General features: G+C 42.8%; 1 protein-coding gene across 1 annotated transcript; it reads right to left on the bottom strand.

The window, feature by feature from the left end:
- Nucleotides 1-2,830: 2,830 nt before the first annotated feature.
- On the bottom strand, nt 2,831-19,622 carry LOC128071038 (eukaryotic translation initiation factor 1A-like). Its single transcript, XM_052664030.1, has 6 exons — nt 19,607-19,622; nt 17,580-17,663; nt 12,111-12,214; nt 11,000-11,050; nt 3,819-3,900; nt 2,831-2,925 (listed from the first exon to the last, which is right to left on the bottom strand). Exons 1-6 carry the CDS (start codon nt 19,620-19,622, stop codon nt 2,831-2,833), a joined length of 432 nt encoding a protein of 143 aa, XP_052519990.1.
- Nucleotides 19,623-23,629: the final 4,007 nt, after the last annotated feature.

The raw sequence follows: 23,629 nt of genomic DNA, 5'->3' as shown, positions 1-23,629 counted from the left end.
TGATGACCAAAATTCAAACTGCAGCACGATCCTCAGACCTCTGAGTTCCGTTCAGATCTGTAAGTGAAAAGAACGTCAGACCTACAGGAAAACGAATTCTTCTAATAATGCATAAGGGATCGTCTTCCAGTACTTAGATAATCCTTTTGAACTAAACTTAAGGACACCAACCAGATTGTTTTCTCAGTTCCTGTGCGTTTTCACTGAATCTCTACGCTCTCCACGAGAACGTCACATGTTATGCAAGCCATTCTTTTCTCAATGTTTTAAATTAACTTATTCATCTTAACTGGAGCTTAGCATTTTTTTCTTCTCCTCAAGAGGGAAGGGCGGTACTAAATCAAATTCTTCTGACTCAGTCTGATCACAGGAGTGACACTCTAGTTAACTGCCAGGATAACTGACTCTGGCAGGAACTGCGATTCTGACATTAAACACATAAACCGAAACAAAATTCCCCAAATAACACAAACTCTTTTAATTGCCCTTGTCTTTTGTCTTTTCCCCAACTGAGCTGCTTAGTCACAGCTCCAGAAAGCTGTTCTCTTTTCCTTCTAAGGAAAGGCTTAACTCTGTGGGGCTTGGCATTCAAGTGTTCCCTTTCGTTAGATTCCCTGCCTTCAACCCCAGCTCAGTCGGGACAACCTTCAGGTCTCAAATAACGTGCTAAGCAACTGGTGCCTTTTACATTCTTACCACAGAAAATAACTGTCAGTTGTACCTCCACGGTATTAACTTAGCCACAAGGAATCTCTGGCAGATGTTAGAGAGAGAGAGAACAGCAATTCTGTGAAACCTGTTGTCAGCATTACAGACGCCCAAGTATCTTTGATACTACAAAGATATCACTCAATAGACATCTACTTAAAAGACATTTCATCACTGGAATCCTTCTTTGTACATAATCATTTTATACTTTCTGATTTACACCTGATTCGTAAAACCCGGGGTCCACTTTTTAAAATGAAACTGACTTTTTTTTCTTGAGCCACGACTGAACTGACATCTTTAAGATGTTCATTTTAACGTTTACATAATCCATAACTCCAAATACATAAAAGATGATGATGGAAGCATCATAAATATATAAAATTAAAGCTGATGTGAAACTTTTAGAGCCTCTGATAAATGATAGCAAAACTGGAAGAGAAAAAATGAAAAAAAGAAAGAAAAAGAAAACAAAACAGTTAATGACACTGCAACAATACTTTCCTAATCCCTTTTCATTTCCTATTTCTAGCGTGCTTTCAAATGCATACAACATCAGTAGATCATTGGGCTTCCCCGGTGGCTCAGAGGGTAAAACGTCTGCCAGCAATGCTGGAGACCCTGTTTCTGTACCTGGGTCGGGAAGATTCCCCTGGAGAAGGAAATGGCAACCCACTCCAGTATTCCTGCCTGGAGAACCCCACTGACATGGACGGAGAAGCCTGGCAGGCTACAGTCCAGGAGGTCGCAAAGAGTCGGGCACGACTTAGCGACTTCACTTTCACCTCAGGAGGGTATTATCGTGTGTTTAAAAATCTGTCACAATCTGGCTAAAAAAAAAACAAATCTGGCAAAAATTTCCCCCTTCAAGGCACATATCCAGCTGTTCTAATTCACGGGGTGAGTAATCGTAAAGAGCCTGAGTTTTCATGGTTATTCGTGGCCATGCCACGCAGGCCGCTGATCATTCTTTTCTGACCAGGACTTGACCTTGTGACCCCTACACTGGACGCTGAGAATCTTAAAATACTAGACCACCAGGGTAGTACCTTGGTTTCATTCCCTCAGTGATTTGGAAATCCATCAGAGTATAAATGGACTGGTATGAACAGGACAGATGCAACAGACTGTGTAGAAAATTACAAACTGTATAATCTTGGTGAATATGTGATTGCTCACTTCCACTTAAAATTCAGTTTCTCTGAGTGTCTGAAAATGCTCTTAATAAAAATGTTGGTGACTGAAAGATATTGAAGTCTGTGTCCTAGGGCAGTGATCCAATTTAGACTTCCTAAGATCTGCTCCTGGAATTCTAAACTTCCCCCTCAGTGTTCAGTCAAACACTCATTGATGTTTTTGCACTTTTGGTTTCTACAGTACATTTTTACTACAGAGGTGCCAAAACAAGAAGAAGAACTCTAACAGGCCTTACAGGAGTGTAAGCCATACTGTCATTCCAGTTACTTCATATGCCTGTCTAAAAAGTCAAGATTAGATACAGATCAATAAAATTTTTACTGAAACACATTCACAGCCGAACAGTGAGGCATTTAAAAGTCTTATCATCACTATTTCCTTACCAACCATTTCCCACAAACGCCAAACCGAAAGTCTGTCCTAGAGTGGTACAGGACAATTAATGTAACCTCTAAATACATGGGCAAGAAAGCAGGCCTTCATTTTAAGAATGCTTTGGAGTACACTCAAATTCCACGGCTTCAGCAAAGTGGCTTCAACATGCTTTACTTCTATTAACGTACCAGCCTTGTGCGATGGTACATTTTAAACCTGTCTGCAAAACGTCTTAGTGCTATCACTATAGACCGCCCCCCCACCCCTTGCCTAATAAAGTATCATTATGGAGTGCCCACTGTCAGACCTAATTGATTTAAAAAACAAACAAACAAACAAGCACCCCCAGAATTATAAAGTCTTTGAACGTTTAAAAAGTTTGCCACGGTGGCTTCTGAATACTAATGAATATTCAAATTCATGGATACATACGCCTCAATATGTATTCAGTTCAAGTGTTCAACCTCCTGAGACCTAAGACGGTGAAAGATCGGACTACTTTCATGTACAGAACAATAAGAAGCGCACACACACACCGTTCAGCCTGGACTTACACCTCAGTGTCTTCATCCTCATCTGCACGATCCTTAAACTGGATTTCATCATCATCTTCAGGATCAAAGCCGTCTGTTTCACTAAGTTCGACTAAAAACACAGTAAGAGCATCCTCTTAAAAACACAAAATCAAGACGTTACTAGAGAAATTGCTGACTTAAAGAAATAATACTGGATTAAGACTAAAACACTGAACTGTACAAGAAACCGCTTGTAATCAATCTTCGATTCAACAGTTTCATTCCAAGAAAAAAATCTTCCTAACTGCAAACGTATCACAGAGAACAAACTCACAATGAAACCACTAGAAGAAGTTCGCTGACAAGAAAGTATTGACCTGATTCCCATTTATCTTAGTATTTCTTACACGGCCTAATGGTCATCAGAATCTTCGCTCTGACTAAAAAACACCTAACTTTATAATAAAATGCACTGTAACAGAATAACTAAAATTGCTATCATGTTCAAAATGTGAGTTTAGTATACTTCCTCTTTTTTGCTACTAGAAACATATTTTAATCTCTCCAAGCTTCCTAGAGGAAGAATAGAATACTTCTGTCCTTAAGAAATAAAAGTAAAACACTCTCCACACAACACCACAACGGTACTCTATTTACTAAGAAAAACTGAATGCGCCTCCATAAAAATCAATACCAGTACCATAACTGTTGTCATCGAGTAGCTGCAACCCGATATACTCTCTTAAGAGTTGCTTAGAAGAGGCATCCCTTTAACAATTCTTACGTATAAGTCTAGAGTCTGTAAACTTTTTCATTCCCCACCAAAAGAACATATTGTAGGAAGAGAATCCATTACTAAGTTGTTAATATACTGAAGTATTTAATACATACTTAAAGTGAAGTGGAGCATATATGTAAAAATACATTAGAGAGAGAGAATTCTGAAACATCTGCTTCACCTAAACACTAACTAGCCAACGCTATGAGAAGACAGGGAGATGTAAAAACTTTGATATTAACTACCGTATTCTGGAAGCTCTCCATAATCCTTCAGACTTCTGGCTTCATCTGCACTGTACTTTAAAATGACATCTGCTTTGTTATCCTTGGAGAAAAACAAGGAAAGATCAAAACTGGTTATGCAAAGAATCATCAGTTGTCTTGGAATATACTTTCAAATCAAACACACTTAAGTAAAACCTCACTATTCTCTCACCTTCCTTCTCACACACACACACACACACACACACACACACACACACACACACACACATCCTCATGACAAAGTTTGCATGCGTGACCAAATAAAGTATAGACTAGAAAAATGATGTATACAATGCACTGAATCAGAGTAAGAAAAGGAAATACAGGTGGTGGTGGTTTTGTAACGTTGTCCTTGTCCACACTCGAACGCTGTAGTTCAAAGTGAAAGTGGTAGTTTTACCCAAGAGAAACCTTTCTGTAACCCACAGTTCTTACAGGATCTTACTGATCCGAACTGTCTGTGGTCCTTTAGAAAGACACCTATGCCTTCCTAAAACCTGACGGGCTTGAAGTGAAGTCCTCGAGTGTTCATAAAGCTCTTCTGGGTGTTTCTGATGCAAATATGCCTGAGAAGTACTGCCCTAAAACTGTTCCCTTATCTCCATTTTAAAGAAGCTGAGCCACTGACAGAGGAAACAATTCTGAATGTGGACAATTAACCTAGAAAAGCCCTAAAGAAAGGCAACTGAAACTATCACAGTCATAAAACTGCAGTGTAATACAAACCAACCCTTCTCAAACTATAACGTGCACAGAAAACACGTAGCTATTGTGTTAAAACTCTGAGTGCAACTCAGTAGCTAATAACGTGCTAATATGGTGATTGCAGCCACGAAATTAAAAGACGCTTACTCCTTGGAAGGAAAGTTATGACCTACCTAGATAGCATATTCAAAAGCAGAGACATTACTTTGCCAACAAAGGTCCGTTTAGTCACGGCTATGGTTTTTCCAGTGGTCACGTGTGGATGCGAGAGTTGGACTGTGAAGACAGCTGAGCGCCGAAGAATCGATGCTTTTGAACTGTGGTGTCGGAGAAGACTCTTGAGAGTCCCTTGGACTGCACGGAGATACAACCAGTCCATTCTAAAGGATCTCAGCCCTGGGTGTTCTTTGGAAGGAATGATGCTAAAGCTGAAACTCCAGGACTCTGGCCACCTCATGCGAAGAGTTGACTCACTGGAAAAGACCCTGATGCTGGGAGGGATTGGGGGCAGGAGGAAAAGGGGACGACAGAGGATGAGGCGGCTGGACGGCATCACCGACTCCATGGACGTCGAGTTTGAGTGAACTCCGGGAGATGGTGATGGACAGGGAGGCCTGGCGTGCTGCGATTCATGGGCTCGCAACGAGCCGGACACGACTGAGCGACTGAACTGAACTGAACTGAACCGGACACCTCCACAGAGTGGGGATGCTGCTATTATCTTTACAGTATGATTTGAGTAACAAGGGTTTGTAATTATCCACAGCAGATTAAAAACCAGAAGAGCTGTTTGTGGCTCTCACTTTAAAGTTAGTGTTTTAATCCCTTAATGGATTAATATAACTCTGGTTGCACTGCCCATAAAACAAAGAATTAAACTGGGAACGAACGATTCTTCGATCCATTTCCGGGGTTATATGTAGTTAAACTGAAATAAATGGATACACGTTTACAGACAGCGTCTATGTTTCTGGTCATCACATAGAAAAAATGGAAAGGTTATACATGGATGATCGAGATCACAAAAACATACCAAGGGAAAAGATTCAGTGAAGTCCCAGGATATAAAATCAACATACAAACATCAGTTGTAGTGGTAATGTGTCCATAGTACCCAAAGTAATGTACGGGTTCCGGGTAATTCCTATAAAATTCAAGTAGCAGTTATTTTCAGAGACAAAGTTATATGGAACCATATATACACACAATCCTAACCGCCAAAGCCATCTTGAGGAAGAATAAAGCTGGAGGACACACACTTCCTGCTTTTCAAGCACAACTGTCCAAACAATATGGCACTGGCACTCCACCAGTAATGCAGATCCTGGAACAAAGCTGAGCCCTCAGAAATAAAATGTTTCAAAGACAGTCAACGAATACTTATGAACGGAAGCGAGATCACTGTGTAGAAAAGACGTCCTTCCCAATAAACGGGACTGGGGAAACAATACTTAACATAAAAGCGGACCCGTATCTTACACCAGAAACTACCTAAAATTACCCTGAAAGAGATCAGAGAGTTAAACACAGACCGGAAACCATAAAACTACTGCAAGAGAACACAGTGTAAAACCACCAAATGCTGCTCTTGCTCTCTGCTTTTGGGACAGGACACCAAACCCATAAGCAACACCAGCAAAACCTAGTAAGTGTAAACACTTCACACTAAATCGCTTTTGCACAGAAGAGGAAATTGTCAACAACAACTAACCAAGACAGTGTACTAGATCGGGAAAGATATTTGACCACTAAAGGGACTAACATCCAACGCAGATAAACCCTGCCATTGGCAACAACACGGATGAACCTGGAGAGCAGTGTGCTAAGAGAAACCAGCCACCCAGAGAAAGCGAACACTGCAGGACCTCATTTATATGTGGAATCAGGACTGAACACAAACTCATCAAAGTTCAGGGACGCTCCTAATCGCTCAGCTTTGAGTGACCTGGATTTTCTGCACAAGCCTGAAATGAAGAGAAGAACTATCAGTCGCCTGGCTGAGTGTCAAAGGTGTGCCCCAGCAAGCTCAGAGCCTACAAGGAGAGGCTGAGAGGCCTGCTGGTTTTTAATGAAACTTCAAACACGGGCTGTCTGTGACCGTATAAACAAGCATTCAGTGGCCACATGCAAGGAAAAGATACATGCCATACCCAATCTGTTTCCGCAATCACTCAGCAAACAACGGCAAGGAGAGAGAGAGAACGGGAGAAGAGATCTGGTCTCCCGTCTCACCACCTTATATGTGCATTTTCTAGTTTTCAGCAACAAAAACAACAAGAAACACGAGGCACACAGAGAAAAACGAGAAGGTGTTTGGTCACATGCCAGAAAATAAGTAGTCAATACAGAGCATGGCTGAGAAAGCCTAGAAGCTGGACTTCACAGAGATAGTACCTCAGGTCGCATTCATAAAAAGAAGGCAAGAAACAGTGTGCATAATGTTCTTTTGGTTGTGAACAATATTTCACTAGAGAATCAAGACAAACATATTCTTTAAGAGAAAACTAGTGGAGATAAAAAGCGGAGTAGCTGACTTCAAACTGTCTCTTTAATCACTGGGAGAACAATCACACCAGAAGACCAACAAGGAAACAGAACAGTGAAACTTGACAAATCAGGAAGTCTCAGGTATTTACAGGAAACATGACCTGATAACAGACTAGAGAGAGACAGCAATTATTTCACTCAAAATTTAGTGACGCACAAGCGACGGGTTTGACGCAGAAATCAAAAGGATTTCTGTCTCACAAGTCGTACGTACTCCAAACACTGAGATCATAGTGGGCAACTACCGAGTAGTTCTCTAAGTAGTCATCTCAGATTTATAACTTACACATTAGGAGACCTAGTCTCTGCCTTGCCTTTCTCGTACAAGCCAAAAAGAACCCCTTTTTTGGAGACAGAGGTTTTGCCTGACTTAATTGCATCGTCTACAGCAGGGACTTCTCAAACCTGGATTTGAGACCTTTAAATTTAAAACTCGTAACTGAGAACCCAATGTAAAATTACTTATTTTTTCTTTTAATGAGGGAGAATACTAATGAAAATCACTGTTATTACGCTACTGTTCTTATTTCAGCAAAGGTCATTTTACAAAATATTTAACAAGCAAAATGGGCAGAGTCCTCTGGTGGTCCAACGATAAGGACTCCAGGGCTTTCCTCGGCAGTATGCTGGGTTGAACCCCTGACTGAGGATCTAGGATCCCACAAGCCGCAGTGCCATCAAATATTAGAGAAAAAAAATGAAAGGAAAATGAATAATCTAGCCCTGTGAAATATATATCATAAGATACGAAGATAACTTCTCATTTTACCACAGAACACTGAAAACGTCAGCCTGCAGCATAATCCCTGAAAACCTAGCACAGAGCCTTGGATACACCTGGGCTTAAAAATTTACACAAGAGCTAACACCTATCCTACTCACACTCTTCCAGAAAATTGCGGAGGAAGGCAAACTTCCAAACTCATCCTATGAGGCCACCGTCACCCTAGTACCAAAACCTGACAAAGATGCCATAAAAACAGAAAACTACAGGCCCATATCACTGATGAACATAGATGCAAAAAGCCTTAACAAAATTCTAGCAATCAGAATCCAACAACACATTAAAAAGATCACACACCATGACCAAGTGGCCTTTATCCCAGCGACGCAAGGATTCTTCCATATCCGCAAATCAATCAGTGTAATTCACCGCATTAACAAATTGAAAAACAAAAGCCATATGATTATCTCAATAGATGCAGAGAAGGCCTTTGACAAAATTCAACATCCATTTATGATAAAAGCTCTCCAGAAAGCAGGAATAGAAGGAACATACCTCAACATAATAAAAGCTATATACGACAAACCCACAGCAAACATTATCCTCAATGGTGAAAAATTGAAAGCATTTCCCCTAAAGTCAGGAACAAGACAAGGGTGCCCACTTTCACCGCTACTATTCAACACAGTTCTGGAAGTTCTGGCCACAGCAATCAGAGCAGAAAAAGAAATAGAAGGAGTCCAGATTGGAAAAGAAGAAGTAAAACTCTCACTGTTTGCAGATGACATGCTCCTCTACACAGAAAACCCTAAAGACTCCACCAGAAAATTACTAGAGCTAAGCAGTGAATATAGCAAAGTTGCAGGATACAAAATCAACACACAGAAATCGCTGGCATTCCTGGACACTAATAATGAGAAAGTAGAAAAGGAAACAATTCCGTTCACCATTGCAACGAAAAGAATAAAATACTTAGGAATATACCTACCTAAAGAAACTAAAGACCTATATATAGAAAACTATAAAACACTGGTGAAAGAAATCAAAGAGGACACTAATAGATGGAGAAATATGCCATGTTCATGGATCGGAAGACTCAATGGAGTGAAAATGAGTATACTACTCAAAGCAATCGACCGATTCAATGCAATCCCTATCAAGCTACCAGCGGTATTTTTCACAGAGCTAGAACAAATAATTTCACAATTTGTATGGAAATACAAAAAACCTCGAATAGCCAAAGCAATCTTGAGAAAGAAGAATGGAACTGGAGGAATCAGCCTGCCTGACTTCATGCTCTACTACAAAGCCACAGTCATCAAGACAGTATGGTACTGGCACAAAGACAGAAATGTGGATCCGTGGAACAAAATAGAAAGCCCAGAGATAAATCCATGCACCGATGGACACCTTATCTTTGACAAAGGAGGCAAGAGTATACAATGGAGAAAAGACAATCTCTTTAACAAGCGGTGCTGGGAAAACTGGTCAACCACGTGTAAAAGAATGAAACCAGATCACTTTCTAACACCACACACAAAAATATACTCAAAATGGATTAAAGATCTAAACCTAAGACCAGAAACTGTAAAACCCCGCGAGGAGAACATAGGAAAAACACTCTCCGACATAAACCACAGCAGGATCCTCTGTGATCCACCTCCCAGAATTCTGGAAATAAAAGCAAAAATAAACAAATGGGATCTAGTTAAAATTAAAAGCTTCTGCACAACAAAGGAAACTGTAAGTAAGGTGAAAACACCGCCTTCTGAATGGGAGAAAACAATAGCAACTGAAGCAACTGACAAACAACTAATCTCAAAAATACACGAGCAACTTATGCAGCTCAATTCCAGAAAAACAAACGACCCAATCAAAACATGGGCCTAAGATCTAAATAGACATTTCTCCAAAGAAGACATACGGACGGCTAACAAACACATGAAAAGATGCTCGACACCACTCATTACCAGAGAAATGTAAATCAAGACCACAATGGGGTACCATTTCACACCAGTCAGAATGGCCTTGATCCAAAAGTCTGCAAGCAATAAATGCTGGAGAGGGTGTGCAGAAACGGGAACCCTCTTACACTGTTGGTGGGAATGCAAACTAGGACAGCCACTATGGAGAACAGTGTGGAGAGTCCTTAAAAAACTGGAAATTGAACTGCCCTGTGACCCAGCAATCCCACCGCCGGGCATACACACCGAGGAAACCAGAACTGAAAGACACATGTGTACCCCAATGTTCACCGCAGCACTGTTTATAATAGCCAGGACATGGAAGCAACCTAGATGTCCATCAGCAGGCGAATGGATAAGAACGCTGTGGTACATATCCACAATGGAGTATTACTCAGCCATTAAAAAGAATACATTTGAATCCATTCTAATGAGGTGGATGAAACTGGAGCCGATTATACAGAGTGAAGTAAGCCAGAAAGAAAAACACCAATACGGTATTCTAACACACATATATGGAATTTACAAAGATGGTAATGATGACCCTGTACGTGAGACAGCAAAGGAGACACAGATGTGTGGAGCGGACTTTTGGACTCTGTGGGAGAGGGAGAGGGTGGGATGATTTGGGAGAATGGCATTGAAACATGTATACTATCATGTAAGAAACGAATCGCCAGTCCAGGTTCGATGCATGATACTGGATGCTTGCGGCTGGTGCACTGGGATGACCCAGAGAGATGTTATGGGGAGTGAGGTGGGGGCGCGGGGGGGGGGAGGGGGGTCCAAGATTGGGAACTCATGTATATCCGTGGCGGATTCATGTCAATGTACGGCAAAACCAATACAGTATTGTAAAGTAAAAAGTTTTTAAAAACTTAATTAAAGTAAATAAATAAGTAAACTATGAAAAAAAATAATAAAGGAGGACAGAAGGATGAGCTGTAGCATCTATCCGAAATTATAAGAGAATATTTATTACTTACTGTATTTAAAATAAAGAAAGAAACAACCAGTCTTCCCAAAAATCACATGCACCATCAGTCAGCCAGAATCCTATCATCTTAAACATCGTGGATCATGACAAATTTTGATGCCAGGAGGATGACAACCATAACTGGCTAGAACTGGCGAGAAGATGCATTTTACTGCATCATCTGAATACTGATATCGATGATTCCTATATTCAAGAACATTATAAATTCAGCTGTAATTGTTACCTGGTAGTCTCGGAGACCAATCAGTATAATATCTGAGGTATTTATCCAAACCTATTGAAAAAAACAACAACAACAACTCACGGTCTGTTACGTGTAAAACGCAAACAACAGTGTTTGACGTAAAGCCATACGTAATACAGAAGATACAATTCCTTCGGTACATGAAAAGTATCTAGTAATAATTACGGCGAAACTACAGATGCGTGTGTGTGTCATGTGTGCATGTGGATGTATCTGTGTATTATCTGTGTGAGTGCTCATGCCTATGAGGCACAGTTTAGTTATAGATGCTTACCGTATAGTAATCGAAAACTAAAGCTAGGCAGTTCAGTTTGGGTCCAATTTTCTAATTTAGGATATTACAATATATAACAATTTCACTTCAATTAAAGTCTTTAACTTTACAAAAGCGTAGTTCTTTGTCACATGAATCACTTTAATTCACAGATCGCTCTGGACATTTTTCATTCTTTCAAACAAATGAAAATAAGTCATATACACACATATAGCCATCTAGTAACCAATCGACATCGATTCAGGCCCCTAAATCACTAACTGGAAAAGAATGACTCAACAGAACAAAACTGCTTTTCAATCCAAAAAATTACGGTTGAAGGAACTTTTAAACAATATGATCAATCAATGTGCCAAAACTACTAAATAAGGTGCTTTATTACGTTCCGAACACCACATTTAGCTGTTCCCACAAAGCAAAGTCTTACCCAGGACCATACACTGGATTTAATTAGCAACGAGACTCCTTTTGTCTTAAAAATAATTTTCAGCTGTTTCATTTTTCTTTCTTTCTTTCACGGCTTAACATTTTTGTTAAGAGTCTAGGCCATGTGTTTCATACACGGAATCTGTCTGTTTCCCCAAGAGCAAACATCTCTGGCATACGTCCAGCCTAGGCGTCACAAATCATTCTTTCTAAATCTAAGTCCAATCACGAAAGTTATCGAGGATTTTCTAGTTTTATGCATTTATACTGCCTTATCAATCACCGTTTTTGAAGTCTGCAAGAATTCACCAAGTTCACTCACTTGGAAGCACAGATAAATGTCTTAAAGGTAACTTCTGTACTAAAGGAAAACAGATCTCCAACACTGACCTGTTTCCTCAAGCTTCCTCGGATACGACATATCCGTGTCACTCCATCAAAACACATTGCTTCCAATCGTGCATTTCCCAACATCTTGGTTACCTGAGCATATTCTTAGGAAGGGGCAAAAAAAGAAGAAAGCAAAACAAAACCGTAAACTACTGTTCAATTTTTCTTAAAACGCCAACACTTGTTCTTAGGTTGGTAAGGTCACTTTTAGTGCTAACTTTAGACCAAACCAAGATTTAAAAAAGAACAAAATGTTCAAGTAGTAGAACAAGTGAGAGCTGTCTCAAGGTGACGTGTATTAATTTTATCCGCAAAAAGGAGAAAACTCTTAATCTCTCAAACAATGGCTATAGTCTCTTCCAGCTACACCTTTGCATTTAGCCTCTTGTTTTTAGAGCAAGGAAAAGTTGACAGAAGTGAAGCAGTTACTCCAAAATCACAAATGTTATTTCCACGAGAAGATACCTGCTGCTGGGCATGTTTATCTACTGATTTGAGAAAATCAGTTCAGTCTTGGTCTTCATGACTGCATGCTCTACCTTTGGACATCAAAGCGGCTCACTTCAGACTGCACCCTAAACGCTGACTTAGCAACCTCTCACGCTGAGTATTCGCAAAATCTCGGCTCTCCTTTCCCTCATTAACTCTACTGATAATCAACTGATCAGTCGGCTGATCATTAACAAACTTTTGCTTGGGAACACGTTGATGCTTTTTCTAAAGTTCTTAAAATGGTATTTCAAGGTAAAGCGTCAAATGTTTAAAGACAATTATATCTAAGCATAGTCAAGAGGCCACCTGATTCTACTGTCACTTGAAAACACTGACGTACGCATTAGCCAGTACGGGACCATGTCTTCTGGACTGAAATGACAAAAGCGGGCATCAGAATAAAGAGAAAGAAACAGGTAGTTAGTATAAAGCCGGTACAGTACTACATTTGTTGTTGTTGTTGTTTTTAACCGAGGACTAACATCAAAGTGACATCCACCGCAGCCACGAAATTAAAAGGCACCTGCTCCTTGAACTTTCAGGTATGACATAACTCACATCCAATCCCTGATGATTATACAGTGGAAGTGAGAAATAGATTTAAGGGACTAGATCTGACAGACAGAGTGCCTGATGAACTATACAGGAGACGGGAGCAAGGGACACTGCGCAGGAGACGGGAGCAAGGCCATCCCCCAAGAAAAAGGACTGCAAAAAAGCAAAATGGCTGTCCCATGGAGGCCTCGCAGGATAGCTGTGAAAAGAAGAGACGTGAAAAGCAAAGGAGTGAAGGAAAGATACACCCATTTGTATGCAGAGTTCCAAAGAATAGCAAGGAGAGATAAGAAAGCCTTCCTTGGTGATCAGTGCCGTGAAAGAGAGGAAAACAATAGAATGGGAAAGATATCAAGGGAACACTGCATGCGAAGATGGGCTCCAGAAAAGGCAGAAACTGTATGGACCTAACAGAAGCAGAAGACAGTAAGGAGAGGTGGCAAAAATACACAGAAGAACTGTACAAAACAAGATCTGCCCGACCCAGATAATCACCATGGAGTGACCACTCACCTGGAGCCAGACATCCTGGAATGTGAAGTCAAGTGGGCCCTTAGGGAGCATCACTAGGAACAAAGCTGGCGGAGGTGATGGAATTCCAGCTGGGCTACTTCAAATCCTCAAAGATGATGCTGTGAAAGTGCTGCCCTCAATATACCAGCAACTTTGGAAAACACAGCAGTGGCCACGGGCCTGGAAAAGTCAGTTTTCACTCCAGTTCCAAAGGAAGGCAATGCCAAACAACGCTCAAACGACCGCACTATTGTACTCGTCTCACACGCTAGCAAAGCAATGCTCAAAATTCTCCAAGCCAGGCTTCAGCAATGCATGAACCGTGAAATTCCAGATGTTCAAGCAGGTTTTACAAACGGCAGAGGAACCCGAATCAAGTTGCCAACATCCGCTGAATCATGCAAAAAGCAAGAGAGTTCCAGAAAAACATCTATTTCTGCTTTGCTGACTGTGCCAGAGCCTTTGACTGCGGGGATCCCACTGAACTGTGGACAATTCTGAAGGAGATGGGAATACCAGACCACCTGACCTGCCTCTTGAGAAAGCTGTATGCAGGTCAGGAAGCAACAGTTAGAGCTGGATACGGAACAACAGACTGCTTCCAAGTAGGAAAGGGAGCACATCTAGGCTGCACATTGTCACCCTGCTTATTGAACTTACGTGCAGATCACATCATGAGAAACACTGGGCTGGATGAAGCACAGGCTGGAATCAAGACTGCCGGGAGAAAATTCTATAAACTCAGATATGCTCATGACACCACCACTGACGAAAGATCCTCTCTAAGAAAGTGAAAGGAGAGAGTGAAAAGGTTGGCTTCAAGCTAAACATTCAGAAAACCAAGATCACGGCATCCCGTCCCATCACTTCATGGCAAATACACGGGGAACAGTGGAAACAGTGGCTGACTTTATTGCGGGGGGCTCAAAAATCACTGCACATGGCGACTGCAACCATGAAATAAAAAGACACTTGCTCCTTGGATGGAAAGTTACAACCAACCTAGACAGCGTATTAAAAAGCAGAGGCACTACTTTGCCGACAAAGGTCCGTCTAGGCAAGGCTGTGGCTTTTCCAGGAGTCATGTACGGATGTGAGAGAGAGGGCGGTAAAGAAAGCTGGGTGCTGAAGGACTGATGCTTTTGCACTGTGGTGTTGGAGAAGAGTTGTGAGAGTCCCTCGCACTGCAAGGAGATCCAAGCAGTCCATCCTGAAGGAGACAGATCAGTCCTGGGTGTGCACTGGAAAGACTGATGTTGAAGCTGAAACTCCCAACATTTTGGCCACCTGATGGGCCGAGCTGACTCATTTGCAAAGACCCTGATGCTGGGGAAGACTGAGGGCAGGAGGAGAAGGGAACGACAGAGGATGAGATGGTTGGATGGCATCACCGACTCTAACGGACGGGAGTTCGCGTACACTCCGGAGTTGGTGATGGACAGGGAGGCCTGGGGTGCTGCAGTCCACGGGGTCGCAAAGAGTCGGACTCGACTGAGCGACTGAACTGAACTGAACCGCTCCTTGGAAGAAAAGCTATGACGACAAAGGTCAGTATAATCAAAGCTCTGGTTCTTCCCGTAGTTACATATGGATGCGAAAGTCGGGACCATAAAGAAGGCTGAACTGTTGAAGAGCTGGAGTTTTTCAACTGTAGCGCTGGACAAGACTCTTGAGAGGCCCCGGGACAGCAAGGAGATCAAACCAGTCAATCCTAAAGGAGATCTACCCTGAATATTCAGTGCGAGGACTGCTGCCGAAGCTCCAGTACTTTGGCCACCTGATGCAAAGGGTCAGCTGCAAGGAGACCCTCAGGCAGGGAAAGCAGGAGGGCAAGAGAAGAGGACAACAGAAGATGAGACGGTTGGGCGGTATCACAGGATTCAAGGGACACGAGTCTGAGCAAACGCAAGGCTACCGTAAGGACAGGGAACCCTGGTGTACTGTGTCGTTCATGGGGTCCTGCAGGGTCACAGACATGGCTTAGTGGCTGAAAAACAACAACTCCTCCAAAGAGATCCTAGGCTAATCTGTCGTTATCCTCAAAGGTAAACGGGATTCAAACTATGGAGAGTCCCTTGGATCACAGGCCATCAGTCCAGCTTGGTACTCCGGACTGCTACACAGGAGAAAAGAACAAAGAAAAAGAAAACGATCATTTAAAACCTGGCCCTGAAAACAGACTGCTAATGTAAGGAAAAAATATGAAGGCCAACGACCAGCTTATCTTTAGCCACACATCATGTTTCAAATAATTAATAAAAATCTTTGGGTGTCTCCCTGAGCGTGTGTGTGTGTGTGTGTGTGTGTGTGTGTGTGTGTGTGTGTGTGTGTGTGTGTGTGTGTGTGTGTGTGTGTGTGTGTGTGTGTGTGTGTGTGTGTGTGTGTGTAGTGACTTGCACTGTGCAGGAATAACTACATGGCTCTGTTATGAAGTGCTGGAAATTACTGAAACAAATGGCCAGCCTGCAGACGCAAGAGACAAAGGGGACACACACGGCTCTGTTATGAAGTGCTGGAAATTACTGAAACAAATGGCCAGCCTGCAGACGCAAGAGACAAAGGGGACACACACTAGACTTCCGGGCCAGGATGATCCCGTGGAGAAGCAAATGGCAACACACTCCAGTACTCTTCCCTGGAGAATCCCATGGACACAGCAGCCAGGTGGGCTACAGTCCACGAGATCGCTAAAGAGTGAGACGTGCCTAAGCGCCAAGCAACAGGGCTAGAAAAAAGTACTTCTTCGGTAAGCTTAAATATCTTGAAACCGTGCTAATGGAGTTACATACGAGAAAGGCTTCGCTCTTAGAGGATGATATAATTAGGGCGAAAAACCGTAACTGTATGTAACTAGACCTGCCTACAGGAAAGTGTAAAACGGTAGGAGGAAACTGTGCGTGTTCCGAAAGAAAGCACAGGGAAAAAAACATTAAAGATTAGGGAGTGAGTAAAAACATACGAGAGTTGTACTCATATTTCAGCTCCTCTGTGGGGCTTAGCTATCCATTAAAGGGAAAAAAGGAAGTGTTTCAGTCAATTATTTTACTCTTATTTTAGTCTGCACTTACTCAAATAAGAGATAGTCAATTACTCAGTGACTTTATTAAACACACTCATGCGCTAGTGACACTGGAGTACTGAGGGGCTGAGGTCTTGGCATAGATTTCTCATAGCCTACTGAAAAATATTACAAGAGTAGGGGATTTTCAATGTTGGCAGCCAGGCTTGCCCCGCTCTCAACACTACGATTCACCGTCATTTATACCACGTTTCTCCTCAGAATCGAAACAGGACACCTTGTTTACACATGCCACATTAAGCCTGCAGGAAAAATAGTGTAAAGTGAATTATTTAATACAGAAATTCTGGAAAACGTAGGGCACTGGAATTGGGGAAAAGCTGGAGATACGAGGGGCTTCTGTGTGGCTCAGTGGTAGGGAATCCACCCGCCAATACAGCAGATCCCGGTTTGATCCCTGGTCCAGGATGAACCCACATGCCTCCAAAAAGACTGAGCCCTTGTGCCACAGCTACCGAGCCTGTGCTCTACAGCCTAGAAGCCGCAACTGCTGTGCCCACATGCTGCAACTACTAAAGCCCGGTCTCCCCAGAGCCTCTGTTCCGCAAGTCGAGAGAACACCCGGTTGAGAAACCTGTGCATTGCAACTACAGAGTAGCCCCCCTCCCCACAACTAAAGAAATCCCGTGCACAGTAAGGAAGGCCCAGCATAGCGCCATCCCCCCACCCCCACCAAAGAAAACCCACATAAACAAATAAAATCATTCAAATTAAAAAAAAAAAAAAGGAGTTATGAGACAACTCCTCAGGACTATGACTAACGTATGTTACAGATTAAACTCTGAAATTCACATTACTAGAAAAGGTATAAATAACCAAATTATTCTTACCTTGCCCATCTTCTTTAAAGACCAGGTCTCCTTTTTCATATTTGTTCTTCTTCTTACCCTTGCGTCTATTTCTGCCTCCTTTCCCTAAGTGATTGAAAAGTGAATAAAAATTGAAATCTAATTATCTGTATAACAGTTTACAAACTCAACTATGAAACAAGCTCACATAAGCTTTTACACTTTATGAAAACACAGGGAAACAAACAGGTTATCATTTAAATAGCAGTAAAATATCAACAGACCTCAAAAGAGATTTACAATTTAACCTAATTTGCTTTCTGGTTAGCCCCTTACAAATTGCCAATGGCTGTCTTCTAAATGCCTTACCAGATAATAATATTATCAACCACATAACCCATGACCAGAGATCACCATTAGCATTTTTATTATCCATGCTTTCCAGTTAAACCTGGATTCTATACCTTCTCTTCCACTATTTATTTTCAAATAAAAAATCCAAGACTAGTCCATGTATTTGTAAAGGAATGAAAACCGAAAAATCATACGTAGGACTGTCTTCAGTTTGGCATGAGAGTTAGCCGCTGCTTTAAAAGTCCCGCAGAAGGAAGATGGGAGATACCCAAGGCTGGAGGGAAGCCTAGGAAGATAACATTAACAAAAGTGTACTGAACATCTATTAAGCACCAAGCTGTAGTAGGTGAACATTCATAAGGTCAGTCCTGTTCTCTTTAGAATGCACAGTCTAACGTGGGCATCTGAAACTTCATTCTTAGAAGCAGAGGAGGAAACAAGGAACGTATGCAAATGTACACTCATTTGTAAGCTAAAAGTGAATTATATAGATTAGAAAAAAAATCAGCAGAAAGGCTGTGCCAGTCGGTCTGGGGACTCTAGAGAGCACTGAGCTGAAAGGCAAAGAAGTGTGCCCGGAATATGGCAAAGGTTAAGGAAGCCTTGAGAGCTAAAAGGAAGTGCCAGGAATGAATAAGGAAGAGAGGTTTGTTGTAGAGTGTGAAATGTGGTGCTATTCTGAAGGCAGTATTCTCATTCCTTGCACTTAACAGTTTTCCAGGAGGCATTACAAGGACATTAACATGACACAAGCAGAACTCAGGGCTGTAAAAAGGAGAATTCAATGAATGACCGTCCCAGTGCCCTGCTTCAGTTAGCTTGAAAGAAAGTGAAAGTGAAGTTGCTCAGCCGTGTCCGTCTCCCACGCTTTGCGACCCCATGGACTGTAGCCTACCAGCCTCCTCTGTCCATGGGATTTTCCGGGCAACAGTACTGGAGGGGATTGCCATTTCCTTCTCCAGGGGATCTTCCTGACTCAGGGATCGAACCCTGGTCTCCCGCATCACAGACAGACGATTCACCGTTTGAGCCAGTGCCGTTTTGGAAGTTACAAGTAAAGTTATTGTCAAATCTGATTATTTGTGACCTGTCTGCCTCAGAATAAGGATAAGCAGAAATACATAGTGCCAGCATCTATTTTATGAGAAAAGAAGGCTGAACACGCTGGGATATTGCCTGCCTTCTAAAGAAGGTTTTAAGGTTTGCCACGGTGAAAGTGAGAGGTAGAAGAAAGTAAACCGGCAGTCATGAACCTAGACGTGCGACAATGTTTTAGCTTCGTGTTTGCAAAGAAGCAGTATTTTCACCAGTAGTCAACTGTCCGCAAAGTAAACTGCTGACAAATAGTTAACGGACCCAAAAGAAAGAATCAGTGTCTCGTAAACAACCGCTAAAGGAGAGTCCTGGGAAGGGATGAAGGCCGGAGGGGCGAAGCCTGGGCTGCCCGAAAGTAGGCTTCTTCCAGTTTACTAACGCGCCTGCAGTTAAACTGGCATGAATCCGAAACTAATCGAGGTTTACCCTCCCTGTGAAATTGACAAAAAGGGAGAGGAAATTATACCGCTATGTGAACCGAGCGGGAGGAGGCAGGAGCGGCTTCTCGCTCCTATGTGGACTGTGCAGTCCGGCTCAAAGACATCAGCCAACCACAAGAAGCAGGAACTACCAGTGAGGGCGGCTGAGCAATCGGTGGTTCCCCGAAACCCAGTCATTACCTTTATTCTTGGGCATAGCCGTAGCCGCAGGCTCACTGTTTCCACGCAGCTTCCCGTGCGGCTGCCGCTGCCGCTGCCAGGTAATCCTCTGAGGCTTCCGAGGAACTAAGTTACACTCTCCGAACTGAGAACTCAGGAGACAAAGGCACGCGGCCTCGCTTAGCAGCAGCAAAATGGCGACCCGGCTGGTGTCACGGGGTTAACGTCACTTTCCTCGCGCATGACGCTACCGGCCTATCCGCCACGCACAGTCTCTTCCGCCCTAGCGAGCACGTGTAGGCCAAACCAACTGACTCCCGGTGCTCAGCAGTGTGAGTGACGCTGTGTCGGATTCCAGTAAAGAGTGATCGATTTTTGGAGAACACCGCGCTGAGCTTGGAACGAGATGTGTCAATATAGTGGAGACCGCGTGCACTTCCCCAGTTAGAAACCGCTCGAGCTAACTCATACTACTGAAGAGGCTTCTGCTGCTGCGGCGGCTGCTAAGTCGCCTCAGTCGTGTCCGACTCGGTGCGACCCCATAGACGGCAGCCCACCAGGCTCCCCTGGCCCTGGGATTCTCCGGGCAAGAACACTGGAGTGGGTTGCCATTTCCTTCTCCAGTGCATGAAAGTGAAAAGTGAAGTCCGCTCAGTCGCGTCCGACTCGTAGCGACCCCATGGACTGCAGCCTACCAGGCTCCCCCCCGTCCATGGGATTTTCCAGGCAAGAGTACTGGAGTGGGGTGCCATTGCCTGTTAATAAGCGCTCTTGCCTGACCATTTCTTCACTTAAATTGTATCCGTTGTCTCCCTTCTTGGAGAAACAAATTCCACCATGATGCTTCTGTTAGAAATGTAGCGTAATACACGTGGTGGAGCAATTAAAGAGAAAGGGTGTGCATATCTCTCCAAAGGCTGAACCGAGGATCATTACAGACCCCTCTCTCAGGTCCACCAAGTTTGGTGGCGGCACGGGGGTAAGTGCACCAAGACTGTGTATCCGGTGTCGGAGGGGTAGAATAAACTTTAAAGTTGGTGTAAACAAACAGACTAAATGAATAAATAATAAACAATAAAATTTAAAACTATCGAAAACTTTCTCTTCAGAAATCAAATGTTCAGGATGGTTTTTCAGAGTGATGGAAGATATTTTCACCCACTGAAGTATGAGGGAACATTCGGGATTATGTATGACTTCGCTTGAACTTTATGCAAGATCCCTGTCTTTTGACGTGATAAACCAATATTGTACATGTGCTGTAACCACTAAAGAAAAGTCACTCTTTATCGACTTAAGGAAAGAAGTCAAAATCTACTGCAGTTGTCCACCAGCACTGCATGCTTGAGAAATTCTGGATGGGAAAAACCAGATGAAGCATTTCTGTGCTTTGGATCTATGGGTTCCTAGACAGTTAAGATGAATATGGAAATCAAAATTTTACCGATTCCACGTTTTTGCCTAGAGAAACACTAAAATCACTTGCTGGCAATCTCTGGTGTGTGTGTGTGTGTGTGTGTGTGTGTGTGTGTGTGTGTGTGATTACCAGGTGCCTTTTACGAAGCTCTAAGTTTTACTACATGTATTTTCCACTTTAAAGAACGTTGTGTATGTATGTACTGGCTGTGTCCTCTACGTCTGCCCCTACATCTCCTCTCAGAACGGTCTGAAAGACCTTTTCCCAGCCTGTGGTCTTCCACTTTCCGTGACACTTTTTTTTTTCTTTCCCTATTTATAGTAAAAATTCTTTACTGATTTATCAGTAATACTATAATTTCCCTCACTTTTTGTTTTTCGTTTTGCGTCAAGGTCGAAACTGTGCATGGAAAGTTGGCCTCCTAGAAACCATGCCATATGATCAATGAGCCCACATAGTAAGGGATGACAATTGATACTTTTTAGCAGAATCCAGGGCTTCCCTGGTAGCTCAACCGATAAAGAATCCACTGCAATGCAGGATACCCCAGTTTGCTTCCCGGGTTGGAAAGATCCTCTGGAAGAGGGATAGGCTACCCACTCCAGTATTCTTGTGCTTCCTTCATGCCTCAGACGATAAAGAATCTGGCTGCAGTGCGGCCAGCCTGACTTCCATCCCTGGGTTGGGGAGATCCCTCGAATAGGGCAGAGCAACCCACTCCAGTATTCTGGCCTGGAGAACACCCACGGATGCAAGAGCTTGACGGGCAACAGTCCATGATGTCGCAGAGAATCAGACACGACTGAAAAACTAAGCGCACCAGCAACCAAAATTTATCTTTGTAAGAACGGCCCTTGAAAAGCTTGAAATATGGAGGTCTGCCTAAGAAAGTGTATTTGACCCTGAAGCAAATGCAAAAAGCAATGAGCTTTTACTACTCTCTTGTCCCTATAGAACCAGAGGACAAATGGAGTGTCTGTTCCCCTTTCAGAGGCAAGCTGTTGCGGCAGAAAATGTTAAAAGATTAAATAAACAAATTATTCCTCCTGAAGTGCTGCTTTCAACAATGAAGCAACATGGAATTCAAGATCAGTACCAAAGCAAGAACATGACTGCTGTCAGTTGCTGTTGTAAGCCATGGCCTCAAAAGAGAACTGCATACATGCATATAAATGACTGACTGAATTATCTTCCAACACACTATAAAAGTACATGGACACTGTCATCAAGGATTTTGTTTCTCCGGTCGATAATATAGAAGTGCCTTCGAGTTACTCGTAGTTTTAATGACCAAAAGCAGTGACTACTTTTCAGACTTTCCAACCTAAGTTGTTTAAACAAACATGTCAACTTGTTCCCCCCAAAGCAACACGTTGATGGTAGTGGTGGTGACTTGTCACTAAGTCGAGTCCTCCTCATTTTCGCCTGCATGGACCACAGACCACCAGGCTCCTCTGTCCCTGGGATTTCCCAGGCCAGAATAATGAAGTGGGCTGCCGCACCCTCCTCCAGAGTAATGCAGGGCTTTCCAACTGAAACCCCGAGACTCACCAAGAGCTCAGCAAACTCTTAGCGCACATTGGCATAGAGGTGTTGACGTGCTGCTAAACTTTGTGACCTTTCTAGCCAAATTAAAGAACCGGCAAACACAGCTTCAAGATGATTGTGCTAAAGAGCCTGCTAAAACAAATGCAGTACACATGGAATGGGATAATGAAGAGGATCTATCTTCCCCACCCAGGGTCACCTCCGTCGGGCAGGTGGATTCTTTACCACTGAGCCACCAGCGACGCCCCCAAACCCATAGTATCTACTGAAAACGTAGGTCTTGTCTTTCATATATACTGCATCAAACTTCAAGTCTGTCAAGACTGGGCTCGTTCAGGATTTCCCTAGTGATCCAGTATTTTAGAGTCCACTTCTCAGTGCAAGGGATGTGGGTTAGGTCCCTGGTCTGGGAAGATCCCACATGCTGAAGAGTAACTAAGCTCATGGGTCACAGCGAAGGAGGCCATGTCCCACAACTAATGAGCTCCTGTGCTGGAAATAGAGCCAGTGCTCTGCAGCAAGAAAAGCCACCACAATGAGAAGGCTGCGCCCCACTTGCCACAGCCAGAGAAAGCCCTCGGGCAGCGATGAAGACCAGGCAGAACAAAAAACAAATGCAAATTGAAAATAATAATGATACGAAAACTGAGACCTTAGAAAAAGACTGAGTATGAGTAAAAGAGAAGTGTAGTTACATATACATAGCAACAACCAAATATACTTTAAATTTTGAAAACACAAAAAATAATTACTCTTCCAAACATGATGAAACAATAGCGAGTAGTTCAAATTAATCAGAAAATAAAAATGGGCAATAGTTCCACCAGGAGGAGAGGTCAGGATATCCCAAGCATCAGTGTTCTAATTTGTGTTCTGAATGCCTAAGCCTAGGAATCATCGTGTCGCTCATGTAATCCTCATATACATATGTATCTCCTTCAGCCGCTAAGCTATCTGTTCTGCAGCTACGAGCACATCTTCTTTATATTTCCTTTGAAGCCACTTGGACTTTCTAAAAGAAGGTATATGTTTGCTCTGTTTGTTTTAATTTCTGAGGAGACTTCTCATTCTACACAGGC

This window comes from Budorcas taxicolor, chromosome Y (genome assembly GCF_023091745.1).
Source record: "Budorcas taxicolor isolate Tak-1 chromosome Y, Takin1.1, whole genome shotgun sequence".
NCBI lineage: Eukaryota > Metazoa > Chordata > Mammalia > Artiodactyla > Bovidae > Budorcas > Budorcas taxicolor.
The sequence above is the reverse complement of the archived record's forward strand: the minus strand, read 5'-3'. Positions and strand labels throughout refer to the sequence as shown.